The sequence below is a fragment of the Chiloscyllium plagiosum genome, unplaced genomic scaffold (assembly GCF_037043375.1).
Source record: "Chiloscyllium plagiosum isolate Xiang-an unplaced genomic scaffold, Cpla_swu_hap1 HiC_scaffold_1, whole genome shotgun sequence".
Classification (NCBI taxonomy): Eukaryota; Metazoa; Chordata; class Chondrichthyes; order Orectolobiformes; family Hemiscylliidae; genus Chiloscyllium; species Chiloscyllium plagiosum.
In genome coordinates, this window is record NW_028270139.1 from 66,718,062 (window position 1) to 66,742,536 (window position 24,475).

General features: G+C 39.7%; 1 protein-coding gene across 2 annotated transcripts in view; it reads left to right on the plus strand.

Moving 5' to 3' along the window:
- LOC122550944 (protein NSUN7) overlaps window positions 1-23,702 on the plus strand; it is a 157,955-nt gene extending 134,253 nt beyond the window's left edge. For both annotated transcript variants that reach the window (XM_087987574.1, XM_087987578.1), the window contains one exon: window positions 22,905-23,702. In XM_087987574.1, the coding sequence (XP_087843700.1) occupies window positions 22,905-23,540 (636 nt within the window). In that variant the 3' untranslated portion in view covers window positions 23,541-23,702. The remainder of the gene's footprint in view (window positions 1-22,904) is intronic.
- Window positions 23,703-24,475: the final 773 nt, after the last annotated feature.

The following is a 24,475-nucleotide window of genomic DNA, read 5'->3' on the forward strand; positions in this document are numbered from 1 at the left end:
ACCCTCCACCACCACCCTCTGTCTTCTACCTTTGAGCCAGTTCTGTATCCAAATGGCTAGTTCTCCCTTTATTCCATGAGATCTGACCTTGCTAATCAGTCTCCCCATGGGGAACCTTGTCGAACGCCTTACTGAAGTCCATATAGATCACATCTACCGCTCTGCCCTCATCAATCTTCTTTGTTATTTCCTCAAAAAACTCAATCAAGTTTGTGAGACATGATTTCCCACGCAAAAGCCATGTTGACTATCCCTAATAGTTCTTGCCTTTCCAAATACATGTATATCCTATCCCTCTGGATTCCCTCCAACAATGTGCCCACCACTGACGTCAGGCTCACCGGTCTATAGTTCCCTGGCTTGTCCTTACCACCTTTCTTAAACAGTGGCACCATGTTAGCCAATTCCAGTCTTCCGGTACCTCACCTGTGACTATCGATGATACAAATATCTCAGCAAGAGGCCCAGCAATCACTTCTCTAGCTTCCCACAGAGTTCCCAGGTACACCTGATCAGGTCCTGGAGACTTATCCACGTTTACCTGTTTCATGACATCCAGCAGTTCCTCTTCTGTAATCTGGACATTTTGCAAGATGTCACCATCTATTTCCCTACAGTCTATATCTTCCATATCCGTTTCCACAGTAAATATTGATGCAAAATACTCATTTAGTATGACCTTACATATGCTTCCTTCTTTTTCTTAACCAAACCCTCAATTTCTTTAGTCATCCAGCATTCCCTATGCCTACCAGCCTTTCCTTTCACCCTAACAGGAATATACTTTCTCCGGATTCTCATTATCTCATTTCTGAAGGCTTCCCATTTTCCAGCTATCCCTTTTATCTGCGAGCATCTGCCCCCAATCAGCTGTCAAAAGTTCTTGCCTAATACCATCAAAATTGGCCTTTCTCCATTTCAGAACTTCAACTTTTAGATCTGGTCTAACCTTTTCCATCATTATTTTAAATCTAATAGAATTATGGTCGCTGGCCCCAAAGTGCTCCCCCATTGACACCTCAGTCACCTGCTCTGCCATATTTCCCAAGAGTAGGTCAAGTTTTGCACCTTCTCTAGTAGGTACATCCACATACTGAATCAGAAAATTGTCTTGTACGCACTTAAGAAATTCCTCTCCATCTAAACCTTTAACATTTTGGCAGTCCCAGTCGATGTTTGGAAAGTTAAAATCCTCTACCATAACTACCCTATTATTCTTACAGATAGCTGAGATCTCCTTACAAGTTTATTTCTCAATTTCCCTCTGACTATTGGGGGGTTTATAATACAATCGCAATAAGGTGATCATCCCTTTCTTATTTCTCAGTTCCACCCAAATAACTTCCCTGGATGTATTTCCGGGAATATCCTCCCTCAGCACAGCTGTAGTGCTATCCCTTATCAAAAATGCCACTCCCCCTCCTCTCTTACCTCCCTTTCTATCCTTCCTGTAGCATTTGTATCCTGGAACATTAAGCTACCAGTCCTGCCTCTCCCTGAGCCATGTTTCTGTAATTGCTATGATATCCCAGTCCCATGTTCCTAACCATGCCCTGAGTTCATCTGCCTTCCCTGTTAGGCCACTTGCATTGAACTAAATGCAGTTTAATTTATTAGTCCTACCTTGTCCCTGCCTGCCCTGACTGACTGACTCGTTTCTGTTCTCAACTGTACCCATCTCTGATCGATCTCATTCCTCACTATCTCCCTGGGTCCCCCCCCCACCTTACTAGTTTAAATCCTCCCAAGTAGTTCTAGCAAATTTCCCTGCCAATATATTAGTCACCTTCCCATTTAGGTGGCCATCTTGGTAAAGGATGATATTCAGTCCCTTGCGCGGGGGGATCTAGAATCAGGGGGTGTAGAGTCAGTGTGGATAGAGCTGAGAAATTCTAAGGGTAAAAAGACCCTCTTGGGAGTTATCTACAGGCCCCCAAACAGTAGTCTGGATGTCAGATGTAAGTTGAATCAGGAGCTGAAATTGGCCTGTCGCAAAGATGTTACTACAGTTGTTATGGGGGATTTCAACATGCAGGTAGACTGGGAGAATCAGGATGGTATTGGACCTCAAGAAAGAGACTTTGTGGAGTGCCTCCAAGATAGATTCTTAGAACAGCTGGTGCTGGAGCCTACCAGGGAGAAGGCAATTCTGGATCTGGTATTGTGCAACGAACCAGAATTGATCAGGGACCTCGAAGTGAAGGAGCCATTGGGAAGTAGTGACCATAATACAATAAGCTTCAATCTGCAATTTGAGAGGGAGAGGGTACAATCGGAAGTGACAATATTTCTGTTGAATAAAGGGAACTATGGAGCTATGAGGGAGGAGCTGGCCAAAGTTCAGTGATGCAATACCTTAGCAGGGATGACAGTGGAGGAACAATGATGGATATTTCTGTGTATAATGCAGAAGTTGCAGGATCAGTTCATTCCAAAAAGGAAGAAAGATCCTAGGAGGAGGCATGGGTGGTCGTGGCTGACGAGGGAAGTTAAGAAACATATAAAGTTAAAAGAGAAAAAGTATAACATAGCAAAGATAAGTGGGAAAACGGAGGACTGGGAAGCTTTTAAAGAACAACAGAGGATTACTAAGAAGGAAATACGCAGAGAAAAAAATGAGGTACGAAGGTAAACTGGCCAAAAATATAAAGGAGGATAGTAAAAGCTTTTTTAGGTATGTGAAAGGCAAAAAAATGGTTAAGACTAAAATTGGGCCCTTGAAGACAGAAACAGGGGAATATATTACAGAGAACAAAGAAATGGCAGAAGAATTGAATTGGTACTTCAGATCTGTGTTCACTGGGGAAGACACAAGCAATCTCCCTGAGGTAACAGTGGCTGAAGGACCTGAACTTAAGGGAATTTATATTTTCCAGGAATTGGTGTTGGAGAGACTGTTAGGTCTGAAGGTTGATAAATCCCCGGGGCCTGATGGTCTACATCCCAGGGTACTGAAGGAGGTGGCTCGAGAAATCGTGGATGCATTGGTGATTATTTTCCAGAGTTCGATAGATTTGGGATCAGTTCCTGCGGATTGGAGGGTGGCTAATGTACCACTTTTTAAGAAAGGTGGGAGAGAGAAAGCAGGAAATTATAGACCAGTTAGTCTGACCTCAGTGGTGGGAAAGATGCTAGGGTCTGTTATGAAGGATGAAATTATAACATATCTGGATAGTAGTAACAGGATAGGTCAGAGTCAACATGGATTTATGAAGGGGAAATCATGCTTGACTAATCTTCTGGAATTTTTTGAGGATGTAACTCTGAAGATGGATGAGGGAGATCCAGTAGATGTAGTGTACCTGGACTTTCAGAAAGCTTTTGATAAAGTCCCACATAGGAGGTTAGTGAGCAAAATTAGGGCGCATGGTATTGGGGGCAAAGTACTATCTTGGATTGAAAGGTGGTTGGCTGACAGGAAACAAAGGGTAGTGATAAACGGCTCCATTTCGGAATGGCAGGCAGTGACCATTGGGGTACCGCAGGGATCAGTGCTGGGACCGCAGCTTCTTACAATATATCTTAATGATATAGAAGATGGTATTAGTAATGACATTAGCAAATTGGCTGATGATACTAAGCTGGGTGGCAGGGTGAAATGTGAGGAGGATGTTAGGAGATTACAGGGTGACCTGAACAGGTTAGGTGAGTGGTCAGATGCATGCCAGATGCAGTTTAATGTGGATGAATGTATGGTTTATCCACTTTGGTGGCAAGAATAGGAAGGCAGATTACTTCCTAAATGGAATCAATTTAGGTAAAGGGGCAGTACAGAGAGATCTGGGTGTTCTTGTACACTAGTCAATGAAGGTAAGCATGCAGGTACAGCAGGTAGTGAAGAAGGCTAATAGCATGCTGGCCTTCATAACAAGATGGATTGAGTATAGAAGCAAAGACGTTCTTCTGCAGCTGTACAGGGCCCTGGTGAGACCTCACCTGGAGTACTGTGTGCAGTTCTGGTCTCCAAATTTGAGGAAAGACATTCTGGCTATTGAGGGAGTGCAGTGTAGGTTCACGAGGTCAATTCCTGGAATGGCGGGACTACCTTATGATGAAAGAGTGGAGTGACTGGGCTTGTGTACCCTTGAGTTTAGAAGACTGAGAGGGGATCTGATTGAGACGTATAAGATTATTAAAGGATTGGACACTCTGGAGGCAGGAAACGTGTTTCCACTGATGGGTGAGTGCCAAGCCAAAGGACACAGTTTAAAAATATGGGGTAGACCATTTAGGACCATGAGGAGACACTTCTTCACCCAGAGAGTGGTGGCTGTGTGGAATGCTCTGCCCCAGAGGGCAGTGGAGGCCCAGTCTCTGGATTCATTTAAGAAAGAGTTGGATAGAGCTCTCAAGGATAGTGGAATCAAGGGTTATGGAGATAAGGCAGGAACAGGATACTGATTAAGGATGATCAGCCATGATCATATTGAATGGTGGTGCAGGCTCGAAGGGCAGAATGGCCTACTCCTGCACCTATTGTCAATCCATCCTTCTTGTACAGGTCATTGCTACCCCAAAAGAGATTCCAATGATCCAAAAATGTGAATCCTTCTCCCATACACCAGCTCCTGAGCCATGCATTCATCTGCTCTATCTCCTATTCCTGCCCTCAGTAGCTCTTAGCACCGGGAGTGATCCAGATGTTACTACTCTCGAGGACCTCCTTTTTAAATTCCTGCCTAACTCTCTCAGAATCTCAACCTTTTCCCTTCCAGTGTCGTTGGTTCCAATGTGGACAATGACTTCTTGCTGGCCCCTCTCCCCCTTGAGAACATTCTGCACCCTCTCTGAGACATCCTTGATCCTGGCACCAGGGAAGTAGCACACCATTCTGCTTTTTTCCCTGCTGGCCACAGAAACATCTGTCTGTACCTCGAACTAGAGAATCCCCTAACACAATTGATCTCTTGGCACCCGACGTACCCCTCGTTGCATTAGAACCATCTCAATACCAGAGACTTGGCTATTCGTGCTACGTTCCCCTGAGAATCCATCACCCCTACATTTTCCAAAACAGCATGCCTGTTTGAAATGTGTATATCCATAAAAGACTCCTGTACTTGCTGCCTAGCCTCTATTGCCTTTCCTGGAGTAAACCCATCTATGTGACTGTATCTGATATATCACCCCCCCCCCCCACCTTCGTATAACTGCCACCCATCACATACTGTTTCTGTTGCAAATTCCTCATTGCTTGTAACTGTCTCTGCAACCGATCCATTCGATCTGATAACATTCGCAGCCAACAGCATTTATGGCAGATATAATCCACAGTAACCCTAAAACTCTCTTTAAACTCCTACATCTGACAAGAAGTACATATCACTCTATTAAAGCCATTTTTGCTCCTTCACAATCTACAGATCCAGAAAATAACACTGTCTTATTCCTCACCCAGGTTAAATTAATAGTTAAGACTTATATTTTAAGTTTAATCAAGAGCCATATCTCCAAAAACGTATATTCAAGAAAGAACCCACTCTCCCCACTACTGCAGACTTTCTGTAGCCACACTTAAAAACAACGATTAACTTATCTGATTCTGTGCTGTGAACTTCGCCCAAACAGTTCCTCCAAGATAAGTTGTGAACTTCACAGTTTGTTAATTTCCACAGATGCACTCCGATGTCCAGCGATACATGAATTCAAACAGCAAAGACAGTAACTGTGCAGGTTCTCTCTTTCTCTCTCTTTCTCCTGCAATGACCTCACCATGTTCTTCCTTTGTCTGTTCTTCTCCCTTCTAAAACTGCTGTTGTTTTGACTTTTTTATCCCCCCAAGTTCCAAAACAATGCAACAGCATATAAAACAGTAATTGCTGCTCCAGCACCTAAAATACCTCAAAAAAGGAGCAGCTGTTACAGCCAGAAATATTTCCCGTCCTCAAGTCAATGCTACTATATACCAGATGCCCACTGTATGCTTACATCTTGTTATTGTCTGGTAGGGAAACATAACGTAGACAAGATCAGACAAAAATACAACCAAGAACCTCTATTTGTAGAATGCAAAAAGGAACAAAACTGAAACTAACAGAGGATGAACATTCCCCCCGGAATGTCAACCAAATTTATGCATCATTGACCGATGTAACATTCAATCATTGTGTGCTGCATCCTGCTGTTCAATTGGAAGTGGGTGTTGAGGAGGTTACTCATAGATCCTGTTGCAGCTGAGCTTTGTTACAATTCCAGCTCTCTCTAGTCTCTCTTTATAGCTCAATTGCTCCAGTTTGTTACATAAAACAATGCCAGGCTCCTCCACCTCAAAATCTTCATTCTCAAAGATTGCTCTTGTTTCCCAATTCCTCAGCATCCAGGGCATTGCTTCATTGCCTGCTTCAATTGTGCAGAGCACTGTGTGCCAGGATGATGTGGCACACTCTGGACTGTATTGGAGGTCACCCAGAAAGTGAGTCAAATCCAATAATGTCTTTTGTGCAACTTATTGATATGGTCTGTGGGTATGACCAACCTTTTAAGACTAATGTTCCTGAAGACAAATCCCACACTCAAAAACTGAAGGAAATCTATCAGAGACAAAATCCCCAACACTCTGACCAAACTCAAACAACATTAACTCACTTAAGGGCATAATTGTATGATAAAAGGACAGTTAGAAGGATGTGAGGAAATAGTTTCTTACCCAGAGTGTTGAGGTGGGGGGGGTGGGGGTGCGCTGATAGTGGTATTCCAGAATGATCTCTCTCCGAGGGTAGCTAAGGCGGGAGCCTCGCAACCTTCAAATTGTACTTGGATGAGCACTTGAAGTGTCTTAACATTCAAGGCTATGGCCTTGGTGCTGGAAAGCAGGACTAGTGTAAATTTAGAATAGTTTTTGTTAGTGCAGCCTCGATGGATTGATCAGCCTCTTCTTTACCAAATGATCCTATGACCCTCGACACATCCAAGCAATGGAATCCTGGCATCAGCAGCCCTATACTCTGACCCACCATGTTCCTTAATGAGACATGAGCAGCATTTTATCCGCATTCCACCCCTGTCAGGGAAATTCGGCAGTGGTGTCTGTGGCAGAATTTGATAGAGTCAGCATGGATTTACAAAAGGCAAATCATGCATGACAAATTTACTGGAAATCTTCAAGGATGTAACCAGTAGAGCTGATGAACCTGTGGATGTGCATTATTTGGACTTTCAAAAGGCTTTTGACAAAGTCCCACATAAGGGAGATTAATGTGTAAAATTAAAGTGCGTGAGATATGTGGAGTAATGTATTGAGATGTAAAACTACTTGGGAAACAGAAATAAAGAGTAGGAATAAAAAAAGTCTTTTGAGTGGCTGGCAGGGATTAGTGGGGTACTGCAGAGAGCAGTGCTGGGACTGCAGCTATTGACATTCTATATTAATGATTTCAATGAGGGAGCCAAATGTAATGTCTCCACATTTGCATATGACACAAAGCTGGGTAAGAGGGAGAGCTATGAGGAGGATACAGATGCTTTAATATGATTTGGGTAAGATGGGTGAGTGGGCAAGTGCATGACAGATGTAGTAAAATGTGGATAAATGTGAGGTTATCCACTTTGATAGCAAAATCATGAAGGCAAATTATTATCTGGCTACATACTGAGGGGGGAAGATCTGAGTATGAGGATTCAAGGACGGGAGGAGGAATATCTTGCTGCAGTTATGCAGGGCCTTGATGAGACAACACTTGGATTATTATGTGCAGTTTTGTTCACTTTATCTGAGGAAGGATATTCTTGTTATAGAGAGAGTGTGACAAAGGTTGTACCAGCCTGAATCCTGGAATGGTGGGGCTGACTATGAGGAGAGGTTGAATTGCTTGGAATTACATTCACTGAAATTCTGATCTTAAATGAAATGGACGATGCAATGATTGCAAATCCAATGGATCTATGTTTTGCGAATGGCACCTTCATGTTTTAATTGCTACAATGTCATAGCATCCAACAAATATGGATGCCATACTTTTACCCTCAAACTTATGCGAACACTGTATTGTTCCTGCCATTTTCTAGTAGTATTTTGTATCTAGAGAAGGGAAAGTTATAGCTGGCAACGCAGATCTCACCAGACACCACCAACACCCAGAACCTTCATGAACCTTGCACTTGCCCAACAACTAATTAAAATTCATCCCACCCCTATGGAGGCTAAAGGCAATAATAGCTCCCCACACCCCCCCCCCCCCCCCCCCCCCCGCTGCTGCTGTGACCTCTCATGCACATCTCTGCCCCATGGGCTATCTGCCAACATGTTGGGGAGATGCCATGATGTTTAAGATGGGTTGACAGATACCAATTTTTGTAAATGAAGAGTGTGTCCAACTGATACCTGTGAGTCATACCTGTTGCTGCTGAGTATTGCTGCGAACAAGTGGTGAACTGAATCTGCCAGGTTTCCTTGTCAGGTTTTCCTCATGAGAGAAAGTGAGGGCTGCAGATGCTGGAGATCAGAGCTGAAAATGTGTTGCTGGAAAAGCGCAGCAGGTCAGGCAGCATCCAAGGAACAGGAGAATCGACGTTTCGGGCATAAGCCCTTCAGGAATGAGGTTTTCCTCATGTCTAGCTTATTTGGTGAATTTGGTATGATGGGAGCTAGGTACTTTTTTTTTCTTTACTTGTCCCAATGCTATCCTTTGGATTGTGAATCCTTTTATCACTGAATTTGTCCTGCCTATCTCAGATCTTTTTGTTATTCTTCTCTTCCCCCTCCCCCCACTCCCCATTCACTTCTTCGAAATCTATTAGATTTTTAACTTTCCTCTGTTCTGATGCAAGGTCACAGACCTGAAATGTTAGCTTGATGTTCCTTTCCTCAGATGCTGTCATTTTTCAACCATTTTTTGTTTTAATTTTGCATCCTGTAAGGTATGCTACTCAAATCTATATGTGGTAGTTAAGATGAGCTGTGCTCCAAGGGTCTGTACAATTGAAACACTATGCACTTTTATTCCAACCTGCTAATGGATTTTTTTTTTATTATTATTCATTGATTTCCACACCCATTTTTCAAGATTGATCAATGGATGACAAAATAGTGGTCAGGTATGATATTAAACAGGACTATTTTCTACCTCATTTTAATCACGAGGGAGCAAACATCTTCACTTTTGTTTTCCATCAATATGGTTAGAAGTTCTAGTGAAGTTAATTCTGCCCAAACAAAATTACCTTTCAGTGATGCTTTTATGTTGACGTTCTGTTTACAAGGAAGATCAATTAGACAATTTTGACTAAGATAAAGAATATGCTATCAGGTTGTAAAATAGCTTGCTGATTCAGATGTTAAATATTGCAATTTCTGTTCTTCAGAATATTGTACCTAATGATGTACTGTAATAAAATACTCAAATGAAAATTGAGTTCATTTTCATATTTGAGAGTGGTAAATGCGCTGTAAAACTCCATTAGCTGAAACTGTTTGCCATGGCAATCTAGTAAATTACATGGCCCTATAACTGCTAATGAAGAGCATTGATCTTTGTGATGGGAAAGATAAGATCTCTGTGAAGATAGAGTGATAGAATTCGCATTACAAAAGGGCAGTTTTGTAAAATATGCCGTGCTTGTAATATTTTCAACTTTCCCAAAAGAAAGATAAGAGTATATTAGTAGTAGCCCAGACGCCAGTTTTGAGGATATCATTAATTAGAGTGAATGACATTTGAAAATGTTAATGTGAAGGAAGTAATGGAAGGAGCATGGCAGGCATAGAGTGTAAGAGTGGTAGCAGGAGGTGGTGAAATGTGGTGCATTGAGGGACAATTTGGAACCTCTAGTCATACCTCACCTGCTTAGTGACCTAATGGTTTGATTTTATTACTAATAAAATGGTATGATTTCAAGATAATAAAAATGAATCTGATGTTTGCATCTCTTAATTCTCTTGGTGAATTTACTTATTATTCAAACTATTAAGATCCATTTGAGAACCGCAGGAAAATAGTTGTGTAAAATATCCTTCACTTGCAAAATTAAATAGCATTGGGGACACATCATTTTCAGACCTAGAGTAGGCAAGCTACAATTAACAAATATACTGTAGTAAAAAGAAAACCCAAATAGATTTTTATAGACCGTTTGGCTCAGCTGATTTAAGCTGATGTATAGGTTCTCTTTGCCTCCCTCCCCCTTGAACAGGCAAGCTGTGCTGGCAATTTATTGTGCTCCCTTTATTGTGGTCACTATTGGGAATTGTTTTGATGAGTGTAAGAATAAATAAGTCATTTTTCAGCAATACCCAAGTTTTGTACTACCAGACGCCTGTTAGCTATTAGCTGAGATTAGGTATACAGTTCAGGGAATTGACAAAAATGTTGCTGCGAGAACTTGCTGAAAATATTCAATGGAACCACTCCTTTCCAGGTATTTCTCACCCAGCTGATTAAAATAAACCTGCAAGCCATTCTAGACAGTTCCCTTAGGGCTGACTAAGTAGGTACACTATCTAATAATGGTCTTCTCAATTCAAAATCAACTCTACCTCCAGTGAAGAAGCAATAGCACAACTTTAGCCAAAGATCAAAAGATTGCCGCTCCAGTCTCTGGAGCTTTTTCTCTTATAAGTTTTGTGCCATTCTGGATGTAATTTCTTCTGCCCTGACTGTTTTGAACACAGCTAAATTGCATTGCTGATGCTGTAGGCCTTTTTCTCTCAGGAGTTCCTCCTCTTCTCTTCTGGATAGTTGTACACATCTTTCTGAACAAATATTTGTTTCTGTCTCTGCTGTGTTATGTCAGTAGATACCTTAACCAGCCCAGTTCTCATTTTCTGTTTGATCCTTGTTTTTGAAACTATTCTTCTCAATATTTTTGTTTTAAAATTCCTCACATAAGTGTGTATGAACACATTTCCAGACTACCTAACAACACACCCAGAAGTTGAAAATAAAACTCAATGTATGTCTATTCCTCTTAACATGCACAGTATAAAAATACAAATCAAACTTGAAGCTTTAGAAGCTAAATTTCTGAATAATAATAATGACATAGCATGAACCTTCATTACAACAGGTAAATTCACATTTCAGAACAGAGTTTCAGAATCTTAACCCAATGACAATGAAGGAACTATGATTTAATTTCAAGTCAGGATATTGTGTGGCTTGAAGGGGAACTTGTAGGTATATTCCATCACACTCCTGATTTGTGTCTTGTACATGATGGACAATCTTTAGGAAATGAGGAGATAAGTAATTCACCAGAATTTCCAAAAGCCAGAATATTTATATATTTGGTTCACTAAGTTTCTGGTAGGTGATAACCTCCAGGATGTTGCAAGTTGTGGGTTCAGCATGATAATGCCATTGACGGTCAAGGGTAGAAGGTTAGATTTTATATACTGGAGATGGTCATTTCCTGATACTTGTGTTAAAAATGCCTGAGGGTAAAGACTACTTCAGTATCTTAGAAGTATGAACGATATTGAATAATATGCAATCATCAGCAAATATTACTCCTACTGACCTTGTTCTGAAGAGATCGTCAATGAAGCAGCTGAAACTGATTGTGTTTGGACATTACTCAGAGGAATTCCTACAATGATGTTTAATAACTCTTGGAATCCACATATTACTCTAGTATATTTACATGGCATTTCCTCTAAGGCTAATATATTATTATAAAATGTAATACCCAGGACTGTTCACAATTATCCCAAATATGAGCTAACAATGGCTTTGTTCAGCTGAACATAACTTCTGTCTCCTTGAATTCTATTCTTATGTGTATAGTGTTCAGCATTCCATTACCTTTTCTTGTGATGTTCTGGATCTATTCAGCACATTTTACTGTGTAAGTCTTTCCAATCCACCTGATGTCTAGCAGTAAGAGCAGGAGTGTTTTCTGATCAGTAGCAAATCATTGAAGTACTTGGCACTTAAAGCATGGGTCAATCCAAAGTAAGTTCATGTTCCAACACTTGAAAATAAGAACTCAGATCCCGAAATCTCTTTGGACCTCCACTATTTCTAACATTTCACCATTTAGAAATTATTTCTGACATTTGCTAATTTTGAAATAATTTTGTTCCCGTTTTAAGCCATTCACTTTGTGAAGACTTCTTTACAACGTTATCATTTGACTGCACTTACAAGTTTACAATGCTACCCATCTTTGTATCAATGGCAAATTTTGATTTGGGACTTTCTAACTCATCATCTCAGTCATTAGTGAACGCAGTGAATATTTGAGGCCCCCAGACAGCTTCTTGAGAAGCACCACTTTTTAACTATGTGCTTACTGTCCTTACTCTACTTCTGCACAGCTGGCTTTCTAACCAATTGAATGGTTTGCTCTCAGTTCCATGAACTTTGACTTTGTCCAGTAGCTCCTTATGAGGGACGTTATCAATGCCTTCTCCGAGCCCATTTAAATGGAATCCATCAGCATTCCCTTATCAATTACTCTAGTTAGTTTAAAAAGTTCAATCAGATCCAGCAGGCGGAACCTTCCTTTTACTGATTCATGCTGACCCTGTCTGATTAGCACAAATTTTCAGTGTGTTTAGTCCTTAGTTATAAAAATTAGCAATTTCCTGACTACAGATGTTAGGCTAAATGATCTATAATTCCAGATTTCTACCTTTTCTTGATGTTTTTGAGCTGAAATAAATATGGAAAAGGAAAGTTAAGTAGGTCTTTTATGATTCTTAAATGACTTGCAGGTTATACTTGCATAATAACAATGTCACAACCAGTGTTTTATGTGAACATAATGGGACTCTCTAAGGTTAATATAAACATTCCAGAATATTGGGGACATCATTAATTGTTAATGGTTATCATCACCTGTTCGAATTTATTTAATTCTGCTTTTCACTGCATCGCCATTTTCTATGGTCTTCATGGCAACAGAACATCCATAATCTTTCTCTTTGGCTTTAGCATTAATTCCACAATATAAATGGTATAGTAATTTCAGAGTGTACATTCTATTTAATCAAATGACAGATTAATAAATGTCTTGGAAACATATAAGCTCTTGGTAAGCACTTAAGGAAGATTGTAATATTTGAATTTTCAGCTCTATTGCCTTTTTAAATTTTCTTTTTAAAACTAAGAAAGTGTGCAATGTGTAACTTTAAACCTTACTTTGCATTTTTTATGCTATTCTATTATCACTACAATGTTTAACTTCTAACTTTGTTCTTCCTTTCTACATTGTTCTTAAGATTCTTGTACCTAAAGTGGTTCATTTTGTGGTGACATTATGCACTTATCATTGTACTCCTGTACTTGAGTGCACTATCATTGTACTCCTGTACTTGAGTGCACATGACAATCAAATCAACTCAAATACTGATTATAAACGATCAGCTCTCTTGTTCAGTAAATTTGAAATAATTAAAATCTCAGACAAAAGTGGGTGGGTACTTTCTTTCTCTTAGGGGAAGAATATCCTTAACAAGTTGATTACTTTTAACAGTCTGACAGTTCCACTGTCAATTTGAAGCACCCATTTTACTTTCATTATGTGGCTGTCTTCTAGTCTCAGATCAATTTTCAAACTTCTGTCTCATGAATCTTTCATAGCTTTCTACAGCATATTGGATGAAGTGTTCAAATCTAGCTACTGTAAATCAGTAGAAGCTGAAATTCACTTTATGATAACTTGTATTTGCATAGCATCTTTATTAAAGTGAGACATTCTGAGATGCTTCATTGCTTTATCAGACAAAACTTGATATCAAGCTATATCAAGAAATATTAGAACTGGTAACAAAATTTTAGTTAAAATGACTGAGAGAGAGAGAGATTTAAGGAGGGAATTCCAGAGCCAAGAGCATCTGCAGCTGAAGGAATGACTGCTACTACTACAGCAATAGAAATCAGTTGAGCAAGAGACCATAATTAATGGCCAGAAATCTCAAAACATTGTAGGGCCAAAAGGTATCACAGAAATAGGGTGAGATGAGATAGTGAAGGAATTTGAATATGAAGATGCGAATTTTAAAATTTGAGCATTTCTGCTGTTGAAGCCAATATAAGTAAGCAAGTACATGAACAATAGATGAAAGGGAACTTGGTGAGAGTTAGAAGATGGGCAGCAGATTTTTTTTGTATGACTCACATTTATGAATGGTTTTAAAGGCTGGCATAGACAGCAGTGGAGCATTTGAATCTGGAGAAAACAGTGTCAGGGTGCAGATAGGTGATATTACAGGGATGGCCATAGGCAATAATGGAGAGATAAAGGGATTGGAGGGAGGATCATGAAAGAATATTGATGTTGCAAGCAATTTGTGTCAGCCATAGAGACTGTCACTAGGGAGCGGGTTTTGTGACAGAGACCAAAGATCAGATTTCAATCTTACCAATTTATATTGGTGAAAATTTATGTTGATTCAGTACTGGGTTGAACAAAAATCATGATAAAAGAGGAGACACTAGTGGTGGAGGTAAGTGCTGGCTATTGTTTTTTTGGCAACCTAATCATAGTTGAAATCATCTTCACAAATTTTTATTACGTCCAAATAAGCTATATTATTGTATCTTGAAAACTACAGCCATTTTAATTAGAAACAAGTCATGTAATACCCAAAACTCGACTGTTTTCCAGTACTGTGTGCATTCTGGTCGGCCAGCTATAGGAAGGGCCCTGTTAAACTGGAGAGGCTTCAGAAAAGACTTAGCAGGATGTTGTCAGGAATGGAGGGTTTGAGTTATTAAAATAGGCTGGGACCTTTTTCAATGGAACATGGGAGGTTGAGGTGTGACCTCATAGAGGTTTATAAAGTCATGAAGGGCAGAGATAAGGTGAATAGCAAAGGTCTTTTCCCTAGGGTGGGGAGTTTGCATCTAGGGGGCTTATTTTTAGGGTGAGAGGAGCATTAAGTTTTAAAAAGAACATGAGGTACAGTTACAACATTGAAAAGACATTTGGATAAGCACATAAACAGGAAGAGTTTGGAGGTATATGGGCCAAATGCAGACAAGTGGGACTAGTTTAGTTGGGAACATGGTCGGCGTGGACTAGTTGGACTGAAGGGTCTGTATGGCTCTATGGCTGTTAAGCTGTTAAATAATTGATAATGGCACGGACATTTGTATGCCATGCTCCTTCCACCTACTGATGGTGCTGTGTAGAGATTTACAGTGTAATTGTCTTGATTAATTTTATGTATTAATTTTAATTCTTTGTATTTAACTTATATACCCTTTACCCTCTTTCCTCTCCCCTTCACTCTTTTAATTTACTCACTCCTTTCCACTTATAAGACCCTTCTGAACACCACTCCTTTTCTCTCTGGTTCCCTTCAACTTGCCTTTCTACTTATTTTACTTCCCTGTTTGATTTGCAGTTCTCCACCTTTCCTTCTTCTCTTCCTCTCCTTTTCTTTCTTCCAATTGTTTTTGCTTTTTCCATTTCCTTCCCTTTTATCCTTCTTTCTCTTATCTTTCTCCTTCTTCCTTCGTCTTCCACTTTCCCTCACCTTCTCTCCTCTGTTCCTTCCTGTCCCCTGCCATCTCTTTCAACAATGCCCTGGCCTCGTACCCTTCTAACCTGGCTTGACCTGGAAATTGCACATGGTCTTGATTCACCCTGTTGAATGTCACAGAAGAGCGACAAACAATATATATGGAACTAAAAAGTTGAGCTGTAGGGAGAGGCTGAAGAGGCTTTGGCTATTTTTGCCTGGAGCATCAGAGGCTGAGGGGTGACCTTCCAGTGGTTAACAAATTTATGAGGGCATGGACAGGGTGAATAGCCAAAATCTTTTTGCTGTGGATCGGGGAGTCCAAAACTAGAAGGCATAGTTTAAAGTGAGAGACCAATAATTTAAAAGGCAACTTTTTTGTGTGTGTATGGATTGAGCTGCCAGAGGAGGTGTTGGAGGCTGGTACAATGACAACATTTAAAAGGCATCTGGATGGTTATATGAATAGGAAGGGTTTAGAGGGATATGGGCCAAATGCTGGCAAATGGAGCTAGATTAATTTAGGATATCTGGCCGACATGAATGAGTTGGATTGAAGGATCTGTTTTGTGCTGCACAACTTTTTGACTCTGACTGTATAAATTTTGCAGTAGCAGGTTAATAATAGCATCTGCCAATAGTTAGACTTGCATGTTTAGGTTTTTAATTTGTTTTTTTTTAAAGTAATATGTTGTTAAAAATACAAGCAGATAGCAGATTTGGAAGAACCTGGGTATCTAGGAACTTGGTGAATTACACAACTAGTAAGTAAGTTGTTTTGTTAGCCAGCAAAATTTAAGCATGAAGAAATAAACAGACTAAAAAAGGGAGAATGAAGTAAAATGCTGAATTCAATGTCAAATTAGGTACAGAAAGACAAGTAATGGTGGAAAGAATTATTAGATAGAGACAAACTAAAAAGCAGCAACTTAAGGAGTAACATTTTCCTTTCTTAAATCTTCAACAAGTAAAACCTAAAAGATTGCGCTTTCACATTTGTGCTAGTTCATTTTCAATGCCAGAGAGGTTGAATTACCTTGAGTAATGCATTAACATTGTCAAAAGAGTACTTTTATTTGAAATTATTTGACTTAATGCTGTTAATTTCATTTGTATTAAATACAGTCTTTTGCTTCATTCAATGCTGAGGCTGATAGTGAGATGCTGTTTTGTGAAGTTTAAATAACTTTTGGATATCAACACATAACTGACATTCTGTTCTTAATTTAAATTGCCATACTCTCGGTACAAAAATAGCAATATATTCTATTATTCTCACTGTTGCTTTGCCTCAGAATTTGGCTCCATATGGTTTTGAGACCACCTGTCACACACTCAGTATCAACATTCAAGGGAAAATGTAGAAATTTGCAGGCACCCTTTAACTCTGCAAACATTCCTCACCAATAGCAATTAATCTATAACTGACTTCAAGGTGTTTATTACAATTAGATTTTGTGGTCTTAATCATACATCTAATTGAGCAACTGAATAATTGTATTAAGGTGCATTTAATATTAGAACATTCTGTAATTGTGAAAATATTATACAATGCTAGATGAGTAATGCCACAGAAAATCAGTGAGTATTGCCTGATTGGGCAGCTACTCTGGACTATTTATGAGGCAAGTTTGCAAAAACTTGCAGAATGAGATCTTCCTGGCATAAGAATCTTAATACATTTTTAATTCGGAAAAACGTGAGGATGGAATTTTTTTCTTAAATGTTTAATTTAAAGACGTTAGAAAAAAATAAAGTTACTGAATTGATGTGCATGGAATAAGCTATTCCAAGATTGGGAATGAGTAGCAATACAGAGAAATATCCACAGTATCTGATGTGGATTTCTGGGCAAGGGGACCACAAAAGTGAGAAACAACAGGGAGGGAGGCAATGAAAACAATTCCTTCCATATAGAATGTCTGACCGATATAAGCTGATATGCTGATTATAGCAGAAAGTTTCACTGATCCAGGCTATGTTTTCTAACAATTCTGCCTTATTGAAAATTATTCCAGGCACCATGCTCTAACTGTAAAAGACATAGTGGCTTTGAATGTTTTAGCCTCCGCGTTTAACAAACGATTGGTGACAGTGGACATTTGTCAGGCAGCATCATTATTCAATAAAGGCAGGTAACCCTGTTCAAAAGGATAGAGAAGTATATAGAATTCCAAACATGTGGAGCATTTCAGGACCAAAGGGCAATGGAATTATCCTCACTGTGATTCCGAAGGTTCAAGATATCATCACTGCACCCATGTGGTCATCGAGACACAGAGTAATCTGAGAGATCCAGCTATATATTTTCTGGTCTGCAGCCACAAAAAGGAGTTTATCCAGATGTGCGTAAGCTATTCTGGCAGCTAATATACCTCACACTGTTATTTCACCAGTGAGTCTCTCTGGGGATACTTGGGGATAAAGAATATTCTTTCAAGAGATGACTTTTGAAACATCTTTTCAGAACTCTGCAATGGAGACAAAGGCACGTCTGACACCATGAGGAAGCATCTGCTCTCACTGCCTCCAAAAGGACCACAAGGCAGGCACCTGAGAAATGTGGGGTTGCTGGGTCTGGTTCTGTTCTCCCCTCTCTCATCCACCTCTGCATGAAACAACCACGACAATAATAGCTGCTATTTACCCTATGAATTGGATCTGCGCAATGTAATTTGCATGCCTATTCCATGAGACTACTACCCCAATCAGCAGGCTAATTAGTGGCCATTTTCAAAATTGCATTGCAATGCATGTCTAAAACTGATGCAATGGGGTCAAGATGCAAAAGTGCTCCCCAGGGTTATGCTTCAGAACCCAGAAAGAAAATCCTGCTTCATGTCTTCATTAGCGATGTACCATTGGGTTCTTTCAGATTTCTAGCTTTTTCTATATTTTGGTTACATTTGTGCTGGATGGAAAGAGATGGTCAGAGATTAAAAGGCTTATGCAAATCTTTCCTGTCAGTGACTTAAGAGAAGTTCCTTCGTTTCCTGTGCAGCAACTGAGTGGTAGGTTCAGAACATTGCCAGCTGGAACTAACATGCTTACAGACAAATTGCAACAATAGGATGAAAGTTTCCTCTAATTCTTACTGTTGGTAATCACTGCAATTTCAATTAATATGTTGCATATAAATCAAACAGATGCCTGATGCAATTGTGTGAGTGTTTTTTCTCTTTAATTTACCTTCTAAAATGACATGACCCAGTTACCTACTGTCAATTCACTGCTACAACAAAAGACATTGCTGATGCTCTGCTATATATCTGTCTGTGTGTCAGTCAGTGACTACACTTGTTTTTCAATGAAATATACCCTAGGCTTTTCATTGCAAGTTGTTCTACTGAAACCTGACAAATGAGCAGTGCTCTGAAAGCTTGTACTTTCAAATAAACCTGTTGGACTGTAACCTAGTGTGATTTTTAACTTTGTCCACCCCAGTCCATACATAATGAAATAGTCATTGGGTTAACTGAAGGTTTCATATGCACTAATAGTGCATCTGGTGGAAGTTAATAGTGCAGCATGTTGTGGCATGGTGTTTGCAACCTCAGTCATGGTAGTGTCAATTGCCTTTTGTTGCCTGTCTATGGGTCCTGACACACTACTCACTGCTAAAGCATTTTAACAAAACATTTCAAAATTACATTTAACTTTAAACCTAAATATTGACTGTATTCAGGAGTGAAATTTATTTTGAGCAGAAGCGTAAACTTGGCACTGACAAATCAGCTAATTTTAAGCACATTTTTCATTTATGTTCCATTTTTGTTTTAAAACAAACTCTCATGACAGTCACAAATGAAACGCTACATGATTGTGACCCTAGTCATTTGTAAGCTGCTCCTTGACAGCATCATCTGAAAGTATGTCAACTCCCATATGAATACTGCTGACACTCACCTCTGTCAAAGCATTGTCTTTCTCAACTATTCCACTAACACTGTTATCAAATGGATAAACCAAACTTTTTTCCCATTTAACACTATGAAGATTTAAGTTTCTGGCCACAATTTTTTTTCTTGAGACAGAGCACAAAGGCAAGAGAAATTCTAGTTCCATGGCCTCAAACTTAAAACTTAGCTACCCATAATTTAAATTTTTGGTCTGGGGAGGTCCTGGATGGGAAGACGGGCCAAGTGACCCAGGAATGTTATAAAAGATTGCTCAATTCTTGAGGTGGGGTGGGCTGAAGTTCTGCCTAGACAACATCCCACCACCTTTCACCCTCTCTCACTTGATCACCAGCAATGCCAACCTAGTCCTCTTCCACCACAATGATGCCCCTTCTTTCCCTCTAATTATCCTATGTACATCGACCTCTGTCATCCTCCACACCCACCTATGCTCTTGCACTCACCTGCCCGGGTATCTCATAACCTTTGCACCATCTATGCCTATCTCCTATGGCTTTGTATATCCCATGTGCCCATAATCATTCCCACCATCCTTGATTGCTCCTATTTCCAGTTCATATTCCTATCTAGTACCCTTTGTCCTTCTCTCCCATGTCAACTTGCATATTCTTATTACTGCCTTGGGCATTAAGCAGGAGGATGAAGCCTATGGATTACATCATAATTGAAAAACACGTGCTATCATTTATACAATGCATACATCCAATACTGTGAAATTGCTTCAACCAATCCCTTATGAAAACGAATATTTCACTCAAGTGCTTAATACCTTATATTAACATTCCTTTCCATTGAACAGCTTCCCATTAGTAGGCACTACCACTGATAAAATGGTACTTTGGAAAATCAGTGACTCAGCACAAATTCTATAATGGTTCCAATAGCTTAGACCTTTTAATAACTTCACACTTGTTTTGGTCAGCTGCTTCAAACCTTTAGTAAACTTAGAGATTATGTACCTGTAATGTACAAGCATGCTTTTCCTAAACCCATAAGTGGCTTACTGCCAGTTAACTGACCTGAGGCCAGATTGAAAGAGGTACCATATTTCTCCACAGGGGAAGATATAAAATATTCCACTGCCCTCATCATATCCCACAGAGTCCTTTGCCAACCTATGCAATCTAATCCCTTCTACCCGTCTGTCATGGCTCTTCATTTACCTGTGCCAACCTTGTGCCTACATCCACCCAATACCCTTCCCCTTTTACCTACATTACAATTCATTGAAATTCATTGAGTGTCTGAATCAGTGTAATTCCAATTACACTCAAGAAGCTAGGATCATCTAGGACAAAGCAGATTGCATGATAGGCATCCTTCCAAGTCTCACACTGTCCTGACTTGGAACTATATCTCCACTCCTTCACTGTTGTTGTTTCAATATCCTGGAACTCTCCCCCAAATAGTATTGTGGGTGTATCTACATCCCAAAGATTGTAGTGGTTAAGACAGCATTTGAGGTAAAGATGAAGAAAATGGTTTTCTCTGAGCGTTATTAGACTTTGGTGGAATTCTCTCCTCAGACAGCAAGAGGCTGAGTCATTGAATACATTCCAAGCTCACTGACACAGATTTTTGTTCAACAAAGAAGTCAAAGGTTATGGGAGGCAGGCAAGAAAGTGGAGTTAAGGCTACAATCAGCTCAGCCATGATTTTATAAAATGGCAGAACAGTCTCAATGTGTTAAATGGTGTACTGCTATCTCTAATGATCAGATTAACAGGAGAAAGTTATCAGAGTCGAGAGTGTGGTGCTGGAAAAGCACAGCAGGTCAGGCAGCATCTGAGGAGCAGGAGAATCAACGTTTTGGGCATAAGCCTTTTATCAGGAATACGCTCATTCCTGATGAAGGGCTTCTACCTGAAACCTCGATTCTCCTGCTCCTCGGATGCTGCCTGACCCTGCTGTGCTTTTCCAGCACCACACTCTCGACTCTAATCTCCAGCATCTGCAGTCCTCACTTTCTCCTAAGAGAAAATTATCAGCCTACCTTGTGCTGGTGTTGTAATCAAAACACAAGCACTGCACTCCAGTCTCTCAAAGTTTTAGAACTGTGGTGAATAAAGCGAGCCATTAATTGTAGCACTTAAGTGTTAAATGTCTTCATAATCAATCAGGTATAGTAAAGATTCAGGTTAGAGCAAGAAAGAGAGAACAGAAAATCTGCTGACATGCTGAATGCATCATTTTGTAGGTCAGGTTCTTTTTTTAAAACTTAATTTGGGGGAACAGGTGCTTTGGAAAAGTATGTTAAGTTTTTTTTGTGTTGATGAAAAGACTTATTTATATTTTTATTGTATTTGTTTATGGGCTGTGGGCATTGCTAGCACAGTTAGCATTTATTGCTCATCCCTAATTGTCTGTGAGAATGTGGTGTGAGTACCTTCTTGCGCTGCTGCAGTCCATGTGTGTAGGTACACCCACAATGCTGCTGGAACGCGAAGGGAGTTCCAGGATTTGAACCTGAAACAGAAAGAATAGTGATGTAGTTCTGTGTCAGGATGGTGTGTCAGTTGCAGGTTGTACTGTTCCCATGGGTCCACTATTCTTCTGAGTGGTAGTTTGCAATTTGGAAGCTGTTGTTGAAAGAGCCTTCCTGACTTGCTTCATTGTATTTTGTGCATGGTGTACCCTGCTGCCACCTTGCACCAAAAGTGATGGATGGAGTGAATGCTGGATGAGGTGCCATTCAAGCAGGGATGCTTTGTTCTCAATGGTGGTGTGCTACTTCGATGTTGTTGGAGGCTCACTAATCCAGGCGAGTAAAGAGTATTTCACCACATTTCTGACTTGTGCCTTGGGGGTTAGGCCTTGAGGAGTCAGGAGGTTAATCACTCACAGCAAAACTCCAAGTCTCTGATCCGTTCTTGTGGCCACTGTATTTATGTGGCCAGTCCAGTTAAAATTCAGTTCTAACATTCAAGATGTTAATGAAGGGAGATTCAGCCATGGTAATTCTGCTGTTGGAGATGGTCATTGCCCAGCATTTAAGTGGTGCAAATGTTACTTGCTACTTGTCAGCCTGAACTCGAACGTTGTCCAGACCTTGCTGCACGTGAATGTGGACTTTTTCACTAAGATGTTACAAATGGTACAGAACATTCTACAATCATCAGTGGATATCCCCACTTGGACCTGACGATGGAGGGAAAGTAATTGATGAAACTGAAGATTTATGGTCCTAGCAACTCTTACAATGATGTGCTGGAGCTGAGATTTTTAGCATCATGATTTTCTGTTGTACTAGGTATGACTCTAATCAGTGAGCAGTTTGTTCTTGGGATATAATTAAATACTGTAGGCCACATTTATTGTTCATTTCTAATTGTTGAAGATGAGTATGAATCTTCTCATTAAACCTCCCTGTAGTGCTTAGCTTGATGATGCTCTTACCATACTGTTGGGTAGGAATTCCAGGTTTTTGACAAAGAACAGGGGTTTTATATCCGATAGCTTAGATTTTTAATTGCTGCATTTTTGAAAAAGCATCCAGGCCATTGTGTTTGTTTATGAAAATTGCCAGCAACTAATTTTATCAATAGGATTCTGACTTGTGTAATTTTCTTAATTTAAAGCGAGATCCATCAGGAGCGGTGTCTGTAAAGGATGTATTGGCTCGAGCTGCTGCAAAGGGACTATTGGATGGAGTTGAGACACCCAGAGTTCGGAAAAAGGAAGAAAAACGAAAGAAAAACAAAGTCTTTACACCAAAAATGGTGTCTTTCAGTGGAGCCCAGTCGAGGATAACTGAATTTTTAAATGAACAGAAATCAGTTACAGTTAACGGAACCTCCACAGCCTCCCAGCAATTGTCTAGAAGTGAGGCCAGTACTACTGGGTCAAGCATCAAATTAACTCAACGCGTGCCTATTCCTACCTTACCCAACCGAGTAAAGAGAAATATTAGCAATGCTTCTTCAGTGGGAAGGCTTGCTAGTCGGAAAGGAATTTCAACTGGAACAAAACAAGAGTTGAAGTTGGTTTTAAAACCAGTAGAGATGTTGCTTCCTCCAGTTACAATACGATACCTCAATTCAAATGGGGTTCAAAACCATGGTTACAATCAACCCTACCTCTTCCAGTACCATGGATTAACTAGTCAACCCGCTTTCCCTTATTCACGTAATGCATTTGTGACTTCATTAGGTGTGAAAAAACAAAGAGACACAGGTATGTCTATTTCGCGCAGGCAATCACGCCCTTGGGTGTAAGGTAAAAGAATGAACTGTAAAAAGTACTTTAAAATTTTAATTGAATCTTTAATGCATACATTGATGTTTTATATAATTTTAAAATAGTTTGAAGAATCTTGTAGTGTCTGTGAATTCATTGCTGGATAAGTAACAATTTGTGATTTAGCTTATGATAATAAAAAAGGTAAAATTTACAGTCAATAATCTTAAAAATGTAAGCATACATACTTAGTCATTCACTAGACATGTTTTCTAACAACAGACGTGCCTGAACAATTACATGAGTATTGTCACCAGCTAAAATGCAATTAAATTCCATCCCAGTAAGAAGCTTCTGTCGAGGTAATTTCAGCAGCACGGGTTCATTCTCATTCCATCAGTTAACTTCATGAAATGAAGCTGTGTCCTATATATTATGGTAGATGGTCAAGCCAGTCAGAAAAACCACATTGAGTCTGTTCTATCAAACTAATTTAAGTCAAAGCCACATAACGGTCCTTTCTGGATCATTCTGGGCCACTTTGTTTTAAAAACTGAAGAACGAAATATAGGGATAATATGTAATCGTAATTGTTCTCAACAATAATGAAAAAGGGAAAAATAACTAGTTATAGACCTATGTTCTAAACAAAACTAAAATATTAAAAACAGAAATATCTTGTTTAGGTATTTCCTATCTTTCAGAGCGACATTCATTTCACCCCAAAACAAAACATAATTAGCCACTCGTATGAGGAAATTTTAATCCAGAAGAGAGGGTATATGTACTGTCTTTATTCAGTAAATATTACTCACTACACTATGAGAGGAGTGATGACCTTAGTTTGTTTTAAACTTAGACTATTTGAATTCCACACATTAGAGCCTCAAAGATTAAAGCATCCTAAAACATCCTGTATACTGTAGTTCCCCTCAATATGTGTGGAACAAAGTAGTACATAATATTATTGGCT